The 12,327-nt window shown below is 51.9% G+C and overlaps 1 protein-coding gene across 1 annotated transcript in view; it reads left to right on the top strand.

The window, feature by feature from the left end:
* Positions 1-5,013: 5,013 nt before the first annotated feature.
* Positions 5,014-12,327, top strand: part of SMIM17 (small integral membrane protein 17) — a 24,228-nt gene continuing 16,914 nt past the window's right edge. The window contains exons 1-3 of the mRNA XM_042231291.2: positions 5,014-5,057; positions 8,399-8,670; positions 10,530-10,606. Coding sequence (XP_042087225.1) covers positions 8,508-8,670; positions 10,530-10,606 — 240 coding nt within the window. The 5' untranslated portion in view covers positions 5,014-5,057; positions 8,399-8,507. The remainder of the gene's footprint in view (positions 5,058-8,398; positions 8,671-10,529; positions 10,607-12,327) is intronic.

Below are 12,327 nucleotides of genomic sequence, written 5' to 3'. Positions count from 1 at the left end.
CCCCTCATGTGCCTCGTGGTTCACAGCTGGCTCCCCTCAGACCTACGTGGTGGCTGGGAGATGTTGTCCAGGGGCACGTCCAGGACGAAGTGGAGATGACCATCCCTTGGGCTGCATTTGACAGCCTGTCCAGGCAGATCGTGTAGTCAGTCCCCCCCCACCACTCACCTCCAGTCCCCAGCTTCTGGAGATGCCCTGGGGGTTGGCATACAGGTAGTGTCTGGGGAAAGGCAGCTGGCCGAGGCCTAGGCTTTCCTGGATACAGCAGTCTCAGCACCTCCCACTGGAGGGGTTCATGCCCCCTCCTGGTTACAAGTGGGAAATGCGATCTCTGGCAGGACTGACTCAGCAGCAGGAAGGAAAGTGAAGAGGGGATGGGGGGAGGAGGGGCCGCTGTCTCCCCTGCACCCCAAAATGCAAAGCGAGTGCTCACGCTCGCCAGTACCAGGGAGACAGCAGCCGCGGTTATGAAAGGCTCAGTTTCTAGCCATCTGGAGATGCTGTAGATTGCACATGTTCCCCTGAAATTCGAATGCTGAGACCTTAGCACCCAGTGACTTCAGAACATGGCTGCATTGAAGATAAATAGGACTCTACGAGGTCATATGGCTGGGTGCTGAAACAAGGCCTTGTGTCCTCCTGAGAGAGAAACATGAGGCCGCACAGAGGCAGAGCGACAGACGCATGAAGAGGCCGCAGGAGGACCACCATCTGCAAGCCAAGGAGAGAGGCCTCCAGAGAAACCAGCCCTGCCCACACCCTGTCACAGTGTGCCATAGTCAGGAAGGAAAGTTAGTTTGCACCCTTACTCCTGATGCCCAAATAAGAAAACGCTTCCTGTGAACCTGGAATGCAGGCGAAACCAGCTTTATCCCTGAGTTTTGCCACACTGAGGTCTGAGGGTCTTGGGGCTTCCCTGGTGGCCCCGTGGTCAAGACTCCATGCTGCCACTGCAGTTGGCGAAGATTCAGTCCCTGGTCGGGGAACTAAGACACCGCAGTCAGAGGAGAGAGCGATCTGATGATCTGTCACGAACTTTTGACCTTGTTAATCACTTTAACAAAATTAGTAGGTTTTTGGCTCTTCCCTGATGGTTCAGTGGTTAAGACTTCATGCTTCCAGTGCAGGGGACGTGGGTTTGGTCCACGGTCAGGGAACTAAGATCCCACGTGCCCTGTGGCATGGCAAAAAAAAAAAAATTTTTTTCTTTTTTTAATCTTACCCAATTCAAATACCACATAATTTGAGTCTAATCCTAATGAAAGATGGTTGGCACGTTTATTCACCAACTAAAATGATACAAAAATAACAGTTTACACAATCATTTGCAAGTATGGATTTTTGAGGTTTTTTAAATTGCAACAGGCTCTTTGTCATTTCAAAAAGTGCCACTAAAAAGGTCCTGATTTCAAATGTTTATAATTCAAGGTAGCATAAAATATACCCCTGATGTGTTTATATAAATTACAATAATATCCTTCTTGCAGTTCCCACATCACAAGATCAAAACGAAGCCTCGTCAGTAAGTTACATATACTTATATAGGGGCTTTCCTGATGGCTCAGCAGTAAAGAATCCACCTGCAGTGCAGAAGATATGGTTTCGATCCCTGGTTCTGGAAGATCCCCTGGAGAAGGAAATGGTAACCCACTCCAGTATCCTTGCCTGGGAAATCCCATGAACAGAGGAGCTTGACGAGCTACGGTCCATGGGGTCACAGAGAATCAGACACGACTTAGCGACTGAGTGCGCGCATACGTGCACACACACACACACACGTACTCACACACGCACACACATGTACTCACGCCTGTGCGTACACACACACACACACACGTACTCATCGAGCATTCCGCATCTCATTTCCCTGCTGCCCCCAATCCAACGTAACCAACAACCTGAGTCCTGGCACATCTTTCCCTTGTTTGCCTCTTTATACATTTGTACGTTTCTCTATCACAGATGCTGTGAAAACTTTGTGTCAGTAATTCCAGTAAGTAATAGCCAGGTCCTGCCGTCCTAAGAACCAAAATGACTCTGCAGTTTCTTCGTTTGTTTTTCGCTCTTTTGCATTCATTCCATGCTCCCCAGAGCCCAGAGAGCTTTTTTCCAGGCACCAGCAGGGTCAGGAGGATGGGTACTTTGAAAAGTGACAGAGAAGGAGGAAGGGAGAGAGGAGGAAGAGAGAATCTCCAGCTCGTTTGCCTAGAGGTTCAGTACCACGGACAGCGCACACGCAGCCGGTTCAGCACCACGGATAGGTCCACCTGAAGGGTTTCAGCACCACGGACAGAGCAGGAAACCTACTTTCCCCCATTGGCCTCTGCGGGATGCAGAACTTCCTGGTGGTTCAGCCATAAAGAATCCGCCTGCATTCCAAGAGACCAGCGTTCGATCCCTGGGTCGGTAAGATCCCCTGGAGAAGGAAATGGCAACCTACTCCAGTGTTCTTGGAATTCCAAGAATTCCATGGACAGAAGAGCCTGGTGGGCTGCAGTCTATGGGGTTGCAGAATTGGAGATGACTTAGCGACTGAACCAGCACCACCTGCTGGATGCATGTCCTTTTTGAGCAGAGTTTGGAGCCCACCACCCAACCCTCACCCACAGGGTCCTTGAATGCTGATATCTGAGTAATCCAGTCTCTCCCAGTGCTGATCTCAGAAACTCGGGCATTGAACATTTAACATGCACCAAACGGAATTTGGATTTTCTCCACACACACACAAAAACGTGTTCCTACTTAGTGCACCACAGGGCACTCAACTGGCCAGGTTCAAAGCTCAAAAGTCTTTCCCCTCCTCTCATTCCACCCATGCTTGAGGACTCTCAGCTTCAACTCTAAACTATTCATTGAATCTGTCTACTGTTTTCCACATACACTGTCACCACCTCACTCCATCATTTCTCACCTGGTTCACTGCAGCAACTTAACTGACCCTCCCACTGTGCCTGTGATGATGAAGACCAGTGAGCGCTCAGTCGTGTCCAACTCTTCGTGCCCCCATGGACTGTAGCCCGCCAGGCTCCTCTGTCTATGGGATTCTCCAGGCAAGAATACTGGAGTGGGTTGTCATTGCCTCCTCCAGGGGATTTCCCTATCCAGGGATGGAACCCACATCTCTTATTGGCAGCTGGGTTCTTTACTGCTGCACCACCTTGGGAAGCCACCAAACCTATAGCCCCTTCTATATCATTTCTTGTATAATTTAGTGATGCTTTGACATTTTAAATCGTATTATATCACACCCTTCCATGGATTCCCAGCACACCCACAATAACATTCAAAGATGTTACTGTGGCTTTCAAAACCCTGGATGCCTCTCTGACATCCCCCGTCACTCTCTCCCTTGCCTGACCACTCTGGTCACGTTGGCCTCCCTTTTGTCCCTCGGGACCTTTGTGCATGCTATTCTCCCTGCCACAAAGTCTTGCGTAACTGGCTCCTCGCCACCTTTCAGGGATAAGCTCAAAATGCTGCCGCCGCTGCTTAAAAAAGATCACCTCCCAGGCTTCTCTAGTGATCCAGTGGTTACAATTCCACACGTCCGCTGCAGGGGGCGCAGGTTTGATCCCTGGTCAGAAAGCTAGGATCCCCGTGCCTTGAAGTGTGGCCAAAAAAGCAACTCCCATCTAAAGTGGCCTCACCATTACTATCCCATCGATTACATCGCATACTTCATAGAATTAGCGCAAACTATATTTTGTTGTTTTTTTTTAATTTATTTGCCTTTTGTCTAACATCATTACTAGCATGTAAACTTTATTAAGCCATATATCTTGACTGGCCTGGTCAGCCAAAACAAGCATGAAGCACATAGCAGCTGTTTCATAATTATTTGTCGAATGAATGAGTTTTCAGCTAGTCATGGGGCCCTGAAGAGATGTCAACAGCACTCGACTTCTGCCAGAACGGTGGTCATATGTGCTGGCCCAAGTTGTTTTTGTTTTTTGTTGGTTTGGCTGTGCTGGGTCTTCACTCCTGCACGGGTTTTCTCTCACTGTGGCAGGCAGGGGCTCTTCCAAGAGTTTGTACGTCACAACAAGACCTGGTGCAGCCAAATAAGTAAAGGATTTTTTTAAAAAGGAAAATAAGACTCTAAAGGAAGGCTGTTTCCACCCTCCCCAACTATGACTTTGTCAAAAATTATAAGTTTTGATACAGCCTCCAGGAGAGCGATTTGGCAGAGTTCATTGTATTGTATTATTGATAATAATAGCAGCTAACAGCTAAAAGGGGCTTCCCTGGTGGCTCAGTGGTAAGAATCCGCTTGCCAGTGCAGGAGACTAGGGTTCGATCCCTGAGTTGGGAAGATCCCCTGACGAAAGAAATGGTAACCCACTCCAGTATTCCTTCCTGGGAAACCCCATGGACAGAGAAGCTTGGTGGGCCACAGTCCATGGGGTCACAAGGAGTCAGACATGACTGAGCAACTTAGCAACCACAGCTAATAGCTGTTAAGTGGAGTATATACCTTCTTTACTTTTTACTTTACTTTACTTTACTTTTTCAGCGCAGTGCTGGCAGGTGGTAAGCGTAATTCTTCCCACTTAACAGAATGGGAAACTGAGGCACTTAGGTGACAAGTGACACACCCAAGGACAAGCTAGTGGCAAAGGCAGCCTCTGACGGGAGGGGTCTGGCCTCAGAGTCCCTGCACTGTCACACCTTGCCCCATCTCCTCCCGCCTCCCCCCACCCCAGGTGCTGGTTGTAGACTAGGAGCCACCAAGGGGCCTGGGAAGTCGCTGGTCTCCGTGGGCGTCCGCACCCAGGCATGTGCCCGTCCGGCCGGGCTGGAAGGCTCGTTCCACTCTGGCCCCGGCTCACCGCGTGCGCAGCCCCACAGCCACACTGCTGACACGTGGTCGCCGTCGCCCCTCCGCTCTCCTCGGCTGTCCCTGCAGGCGCTGGCTCCCCGGAAGGTGGGGGCCGGAGGGGAGAAGGCCGCTCGCTCTCTGCAACTTCCCCGCCTCCCGCCCGCAGCCTCCGCGTCTGCGCAGCCGCGGTCCCTGCGGCGCCAGCTCTGCGGCGCTGCGCAGGGTGTGTTTAGGAAGGGTGAGTCCTCCGTGGGACCCCGCGGGCAGGAGCGGGGCAGGGAAAAGGGGCTGGGGGCTCGGACGGCGGGCCGGGGACGCGCGCGTGTGAGCGCGGATGCGTGCGAGTGGGGATGCGCGCGGGGTGAAGAAGAAAAGGCGCCCCAGGGGGTGTGGGTCTGGTTGGGGGGAGCGTCCAGGGCAATGGGCTGGGCTGGGGCTGCGGTTCGCCCGGTTTCTCCGTCCCGCCCTGTGTGCCCGCCTCCTGCGGGTCGCACGGGGTTTTTAGCCTCTTTGCGAGGAACCGGGAACCGCCCTGCCTGCCTGGCGCGCCAGCTGCGTGTGTGGGGTGCTCGGGTCTGGCGGGAGTCAGGTGTCTGAGCTCGCGGGACCCGCGTGGTAACCGCGTCGTACCTGTGTGCCCGCGCGTGCGCCCCCAAGCATGTGTGCGGCGTGTGCCTGCCTGGGCACGTGTGTGCCCCCTGCCCGGGCGAGGAGCGCGCGCGCTGGAGTTGGTCGGGTTTAGGGCCCCTGCCTGGCTCCCGTTAGCTGCGTGCCTTTGTTCAACGGCCTTCCCAGTCTATAACACACAGACTTGTGACAGTAGCTGCCGCGGAGAGTGGCCGGCGGCGAGGATGAGGTTATGGAAAGACGCCGAGTTCTCCGCAGTGCCTGACCCCGGGGTGCGCCAGGTGGGGGAGGTGGTGGTTACTGCGTTCCGTCCTCCTCCTCCTCTTTTCAGACATCCGTAGTTGATTGTTTCTTTAGTCCAAACACATTCAAAATGGAAATCGATACTTCCCACCTGAAACAAACTAGGTACTACCTCGTATATAATGCTTAACACATTGCAGCAAAAGAGACGACAATCCATTGTCCTATACACCTGCTAAAGCCAACAGATAATAACGATGACAATCCATTGTCCTATACACCTGCTAAAGCCAATAGTAGAGCCAATTTGTTTTGCAAAGCCAACAGTAATCGTGACAATCTTGTCCTGCAGAGTAGATGACCGTTACTATGATGACATCCATTGATACAGCTAATAGATGATAGAGGTCCTATACTTATGACGACAATCCACTTATACACTACCACCACAACACACTACTCTCTCACACACTGTCAGATTTCTCTCTGTCCTGTGCCCCTCCTCCCTCCTCCATGACTTGGGTCGGGGACTGTTGTCTCCTCCATCCCCCGCCCCCTCACCTGCATTCTCTCCACTTCCCAGGCCTTCTTACCCCTCAGCTAAAACACACGGCTCACTACTTGATAGCGGTCATTTACCTCGGGAGGCTAAAGCCGGCTTTATGTTCTTGTTCTAGGACGTTGCGTGTATTAGCCGCCTTGCATAATGTAACCCACTGAGTATACTCCTGAATAAGCGTTTAGAAAAAGAGTACAGGGGCTTCCGGGTGGTTCAGTGGCTAAGACACCATGTTCCCAATACAGAGGCACAGGTGCGATCCCTGATGCGGGAACTGAGATCCCGCATGCAGTTCAGCAGACAGTACAACAGGCTGAGTGTGAAACACTAAATCGAGAGCCCCCTTTCCCCTTCTGTCTTTGACTTTGACTCTTCTGAAAATGGAAACGAAATACAGGTCCAAGAAATTCTCTGTTGTAAGGAAAACATGAAGAGGTCTCAACGGAGGCGTGTGGGCGAGAGGAAACGCAGCAGCGGAGCTGCGGCAAAGGCGCTCCGGGGCTCTGTGTGGACAAGCCGCCCGGTTCCGCCCAGCCGCTGTTTACCCGTGAAGACGCGGGCCCAGTGGCCCCCATCCCTTGATTTCTTGAGGAAACACTGGAGATCTGTATTTTCAGTTGACATCGTCTGCATTTTAAAATGCCAATAATTATTTCAAACGCTTGAAAGGAAGACATCGTGTAAGCCAACTGCACAGGTGGTGGGGACAGGTTAGACCCGGGAGCTGCCCGTTTGCAACTGGGTTGTGGGCTGGGGAGTGTGGAGGGGGTGCGGAGAGGAGGCTGTGAGCACAGACAACATTTCCCAAGAAAACAAAAACAAAAGCTAGCCTTGGCGGGAAAGTAGCGAGACAGCCCCAGTAGGGAGTAGCGTTGACTGCCTTGGGCTGTTTAATTCTTGTTCCATATTGGGGTGCAGCTGTCCGTCTCAGGTCTTCAGGGAGGTGGGTCAGTTGCTCATGCACTTGCCTCTGCCCTTTTCCCGTTGGGCTTGTCACAGAACACTGACTCGAGTTCCCTGCGCCCTTCGGCAGGTCCTTGCTGACACTGTATTTTGGCTTTAGTATGCACTGTAATTAACCGTGTGTTTTAGCTGAAGGGTGAGAAGGCATGGAAAGTGGAGAGAATGCAGGTGAGGGGGCGGGGGACGGAGGAGACAAGAAAAAAAAATCTAGTTTAAAAGGAAATATTCTTTCATACTCTCATTTTATATCTTGCCAACTTGAAATTCAGGAGGCTGTCACTTGTCAAGTTGGCAGGATATAAAATGAGAGTATTAAAGAACATATCATTTTAAAGCATTTATTTATGTGTTTTTGGCTATGTCAGGCCTTAGTTACAGCGCTCAGGGCTTGCTTGCGGCATGCGGGATCTGTAGTTGTGGTATGTGGGTCAGTTCCCTGACCAGGGATGGAACCCAGGCTCCCTGTGTTGGGTCCTCGGAATCTTAGCCACTTAGTTGTGTCTAAATTAGACTTTTTAAATCCTTGTCTGTCAGATACTCCTCCTCCTACTACTTAATGATCACAGAGGAGAAAGTCAAGGCTGCAGGGGGCTCGAGGGAAGACGGGGGTCCTCCTTTTTGCAGCCAGAGAGGTTACTGGGAGTGGGGTACTCTCTTTTCCTAAAAGCTTCTGGGTCTGTGCTTTGGTTGTGGAGTGTGTGTGTGGAGTGTGTGTGTGTGTTTGTGTGCACACTTGCCTGAACCACCCTCTGGCCATCCTCTCTAAACTCCGTATCCCCTTTCTTGTTTTATTCGTCTCTAGAGTATTTTTCATCATTTGACATGTTGTCTGTCTGCCCCACTTCCTGCCGCTATAGAGCAAGTCCCAAGAGGGAAACTGTTCCGCTCAGCGCTGTGTCTCGGGGGTTGCTGTTCGGTTGCTCAGTTGTGTCTGACTCTTTGTGACCCCGTGGACTGCAGCCCACCAGTCTCCCCTGTCCTTCACTATCTCCGGAGTTTGCTGAGATTCATGTCCACTAGCCACTGATGCTATCTAATCTCCTTACCCTGTTTCCCTGGCGCCCAGGAATCGTCCTGGCTCAGGGCTGGCGCTAATCTCTGCATCCTGTTTCCCTGGCACCCAGGAATCATCCTGGCTCAGGGCTGGCGCTCTGTAAATGTTTGTCGAGTGACTGAATGTCTGTCAGTCCTCAGGCCCCAACTCCTGCTCCCTGGGGAGCTCAGCAGGCCCCTGGAACGGGGGGAGGAGAAGTAGCCTGTCTCTCAAGTTCCACGTAAGTTCCACGTTCTGAAGAGATGCAGAGTCTCAGACCTGAGCAGATCCGGGGGCTGCTGGAGCCCGAGAGGGCAAAGACGCTGCTGCCTCGGGAGAACAAGGCCTGGGAGAAGCGTGCCGCCTTCGCCGAGGACTGGGTGGCTGTGGAGGTTGGGGCCTCCGGCTGCGGCAGCAACAAGAGAGGTGACGGCCAGGGTCCCGTGGGAGGCGGGGGCCATGGCAGAGCCTGGGGAAAGGGGACTTCATCCTGCTGCTCCGTTCAGCACGTTTTTAAATGGAGCCTCGTGTCAGTCAGCTTTCTGCTGTGTAACAAGTCAGCCCAAAACTGAGTGGCTTAAAGCCAGTCTGTCTGTCGATGACTCTGCGGGTTGGCAGTGCATGTGGCCTCGGGATAGTCCTGCTGCCCTTGCCTGTGTTTGCTCCCGCTGAGCAGCCGCAGTGGATCGAAAGGCAGCTGGTTCATGTGAGACAGCCTTCCTGGGGTGTCTGGGTGGTTGGGTGGTGCTGACTTATGGCCATGTGTCTCCAGCAGGCTTGTCCAGGCTATTTCTCATTGGGGTGGTTGAAGGGTTCTTAGGACAAACAAGATGTGGAAGACCCCAGGTCACAGGCACTTTTTCAGCCTCTCCTGGCAACCTGGCAGCTCTTGGGTGTACAGAGAGCGGCGTCATTTGCTGAGATGGGGGCAACCCGTATGGCACCCCCATAGCAGAATGACAGCTGAACCTCCTACCAGGGAAGGGCTCTTCCTTCTTCCCCGGGAGATAAGCAGGCCTGCGACCCAGGTGTGGGGAACAGAAGCATCACTCCAGCAACGAGGAGGGGGTTTGGGGCTCCTGGCAGGACCTGGGTGCAAAAGAGTGGGAAATACCCATCTCTGGTCCCACCCCTGGTTCTCTCCAGTTGAGCGGTGACAAGAATGTTGAGATTCGAAGATGGGGAGATTCCTTCACTGGTGGCTGGAAGCTGGGGAAGCCTCCATCCTCCTGGCTTAACTCTGTGGCTTTTCTTCTGCTCCCTCACTCAGTTTTTGCCAGAGGGCTGTAGGAAAGGAACTATTGTACCCATTTACCAGGCAGTGGAATAGAGGCCCAGGTGGTGAGTCACAGCAGGTGGCTCCGTCCAAGTCTCCTGGGTAGTTAGTGGCAGAAATGGGATCAGAACTCAGGTCTCCTCTTCTCTCCACCCCACCTGAACCACGTACATGCACTGTGTATGTGTGTGTGTGTGTGTGTGTATGTGGTGTGTGTGTGTGTATGTGGTGTGTGTGCATGTCTGTGTGTGTGTCTGTGTCTCTGTGTGTGTGTATATGGTGTGTGTGTATCTGTGTATGTGTGTGTGTGGTGTATGTGGTGTGTGTGTCTGTGTCTGCATGTCTGTGTGTGTGTGACTGTGTGTGTGTCTGTGTGTGTGTGACTGTGTGTGTGTCTGTGTGTGTGTGACTGTGTGTGTCTGTCTGTGTCTGTGTGTGTGTGACTGTGTGTGACTGTGTGTGTCTGTGTGTGTGTCTGTGTCTGTGTGTATCTGTGTGTGTGTGGTGTCTGTGTGTCTGACTGTGTGTCTGTGTGTGTGTGTGACTGTGTGTGTGTGTCTGTGTATGTGTGTCTGTCTGTGTCTGTGTGTCTGTGTGTGTGTGACTGTGTGTGTCTTTGTGTGTCTGTGTGTGTGTCTGTGTCTGTGTGTGTGTATGTCTGTGTGTGTGTGTCTGTCTGTGTCTGTGTGTGTGTGACTGTGTGTGTCTTTGTGTGTCTGTGTGTGTGACTGTGTGTCTTTGTGTGTCTGTGTGTGTGTCTGTGTCTGTCTGTGTCTGTGTGTCTGTGTGTGTGACTGTGTGTGTCTTTGTGTGTCTGTGTGTGTGTCTGTGTCTGTGTGTGTGTATGTCTGTGTGTGTGTGTCTGTCTGTGTCTGTGTGTCTGTGTGTCTGTGTGTGTGTCAGGATTTCAGCAGGAGAGGTGCAGTGGGTGGGAAGAAAGCAGCACCCATCCAGCTGGCCTGCTCGCTCACTCATGTCTCCTTTCTCCTCCATTTCCGCCCTCGCCCAGACCTACCTTCTCCCGAGACCGTGGTTCCCCAGGAGTGGAGCTCGGTGGAGGAAGACGATGAGTCTGAGGATGCCCAGGTGAGCTGGGGATTCCTTCCTCTTTTGATGAGACCCCTCTCTGCAGTTCTCAGTGGACTGTCACGCTCCCTTCCTCAGCCTGGGATTTCCTGGCCCCACAAAAGTCTCTCTGGGGATGTGAGCCCCACGAGGTCTCTGGTGGGAAACAGGATGTGTTCCATAGTCGTCAGACGTGGAGTGGAGGGTATCAGGTGGTCGGTGTAACTCCATCCATGTATACCCTCCAACGCTTCACTCATAAATGCTTCATGAATTAACCGCTCATTCATCTGTCCCCTCATTTATTCACCCAAGCTTTCATCTGCCTCCTCGTCCACATACCCATTCCACCCATCCATCCATCACCCGTTCATCCCTCCAGCCATCCATTATCCATCCAGCCATCCATCACCCATCCATCCACCATCCCTCCATCCATCACCCGTTCATCCACCCATCCATCCATTATCCATCCACCCATCCATCACCCGTTCATCCCTCCAGCCATCATCACCCCTCCAGCCGTCATCATCCCGCCACCCATCACCCGTTCATCCACCATCCCTCCGTCATGCATCCATGCATCCATCTGAGGTCGTCCATCCACTTCTGCATCCATCCATCAACTCTCCCATCCACTCACCTTCTACCAATCCATCCATCCATCCACCCATTGGACACTCCATCCATCTGTCCTCTGATTCGTCCACCCAGCCTGCTCGTTCACACACACACTCCGTCAGTCCATAACGCAGCTATCTGTGTGCCCACTCATCCTTATCCATATGCCCTCACTCCATCCTTTCGGCCCACCCACTCACCCATCCTTCTCTCCACACATCTGTCTACTCACCCATCCATCCATCTACTTGGTGACTGTTGGAAGGATGTGCCTTCTTTCATCCACCCCTTTGCCTACTCATCCCTCCATCCCTCCAGCCACTAATTACTTACTGTGTTTTAATCCAAGTACTCTGAGTAAAACCAGAAAGAATGATTGAGCACTTTCCTTGCATTGGAAGACCTAATGTTTTCTTTGGGGGGGCATAAGACATCAATATGTGAAATAGTAACAGTGGTTCTTTTACTTACATATTTATTTTATGTATTAGAAAGAAAGCATATAATCACTCTTGGCAACATGTGAGGGTCCCCATCTGCCAATCAGATATCAGAAATCCAACTTGGACTGGCTCAAGCTAGAAAAAGGCTTTGTTGACCCAAGGTGGGAGGAGGCAAGCTGGACAACCAACCTTGGTAGTGTAGAAATAAGTGCTGGCTCCCAGTGGGATGGCTCAAGGGAAGAAAGTAATTCTGTGGGCCAGGAGGTTTATCCTTTCTTAAAAATGTTTATTTAGTTAGTCATGCCAGGTCTTAGCTGCGGCACGTGCGACCTAGTTCCTTGACCAGGGATTGAACCGGGGCCCCCAGCATTGGGAGCTCAGAATCTCAGGCACTGACACCAGTGAAGTCCCAGGAAGTTTATTCTTGAATATCCGAGAGAGGAAGAAACACCACACCTATGATTTTATTGTATTTCTGTTTTTTTTTTTTTCAAGCTTTAAGCTTTGTATTTTGTACTAAAGTATCGCTGATCAGCAGTGTTGTGGTGGTTTCAGGCGAACAGCAAAGGGACTCAGCCACACATATCCATTCTCCCCCAGCTCCCCTCCCATCCAGGTGTTTGCAGTTTTTCATTAAAACAGCTCTACAGCTGACAGGCTATTTCTTTTTCTTTTTAA

The sequence above is a fragment of the Ovis aries genome, chromosome 14, assembly GCF_016772045.2.
Source record: "Ovis aries strain OAR_USU_Benz2616 breed Rambouillet chromosome 14, ARS-UI_Ramb_v3.0, whole genome shotgun sequence".
In the NCBI taxonomy this organism is placed as follows: Eukaryota; Metazoa; Chordata; class Mammalia; order Artiodactyla; family Bovidae; genus Ovis; species Ovis aries.
Note: the sequence above shows the minus strand (reverse complement) of the source record. Positions and strands in the feature narration are given on the sequence as shown.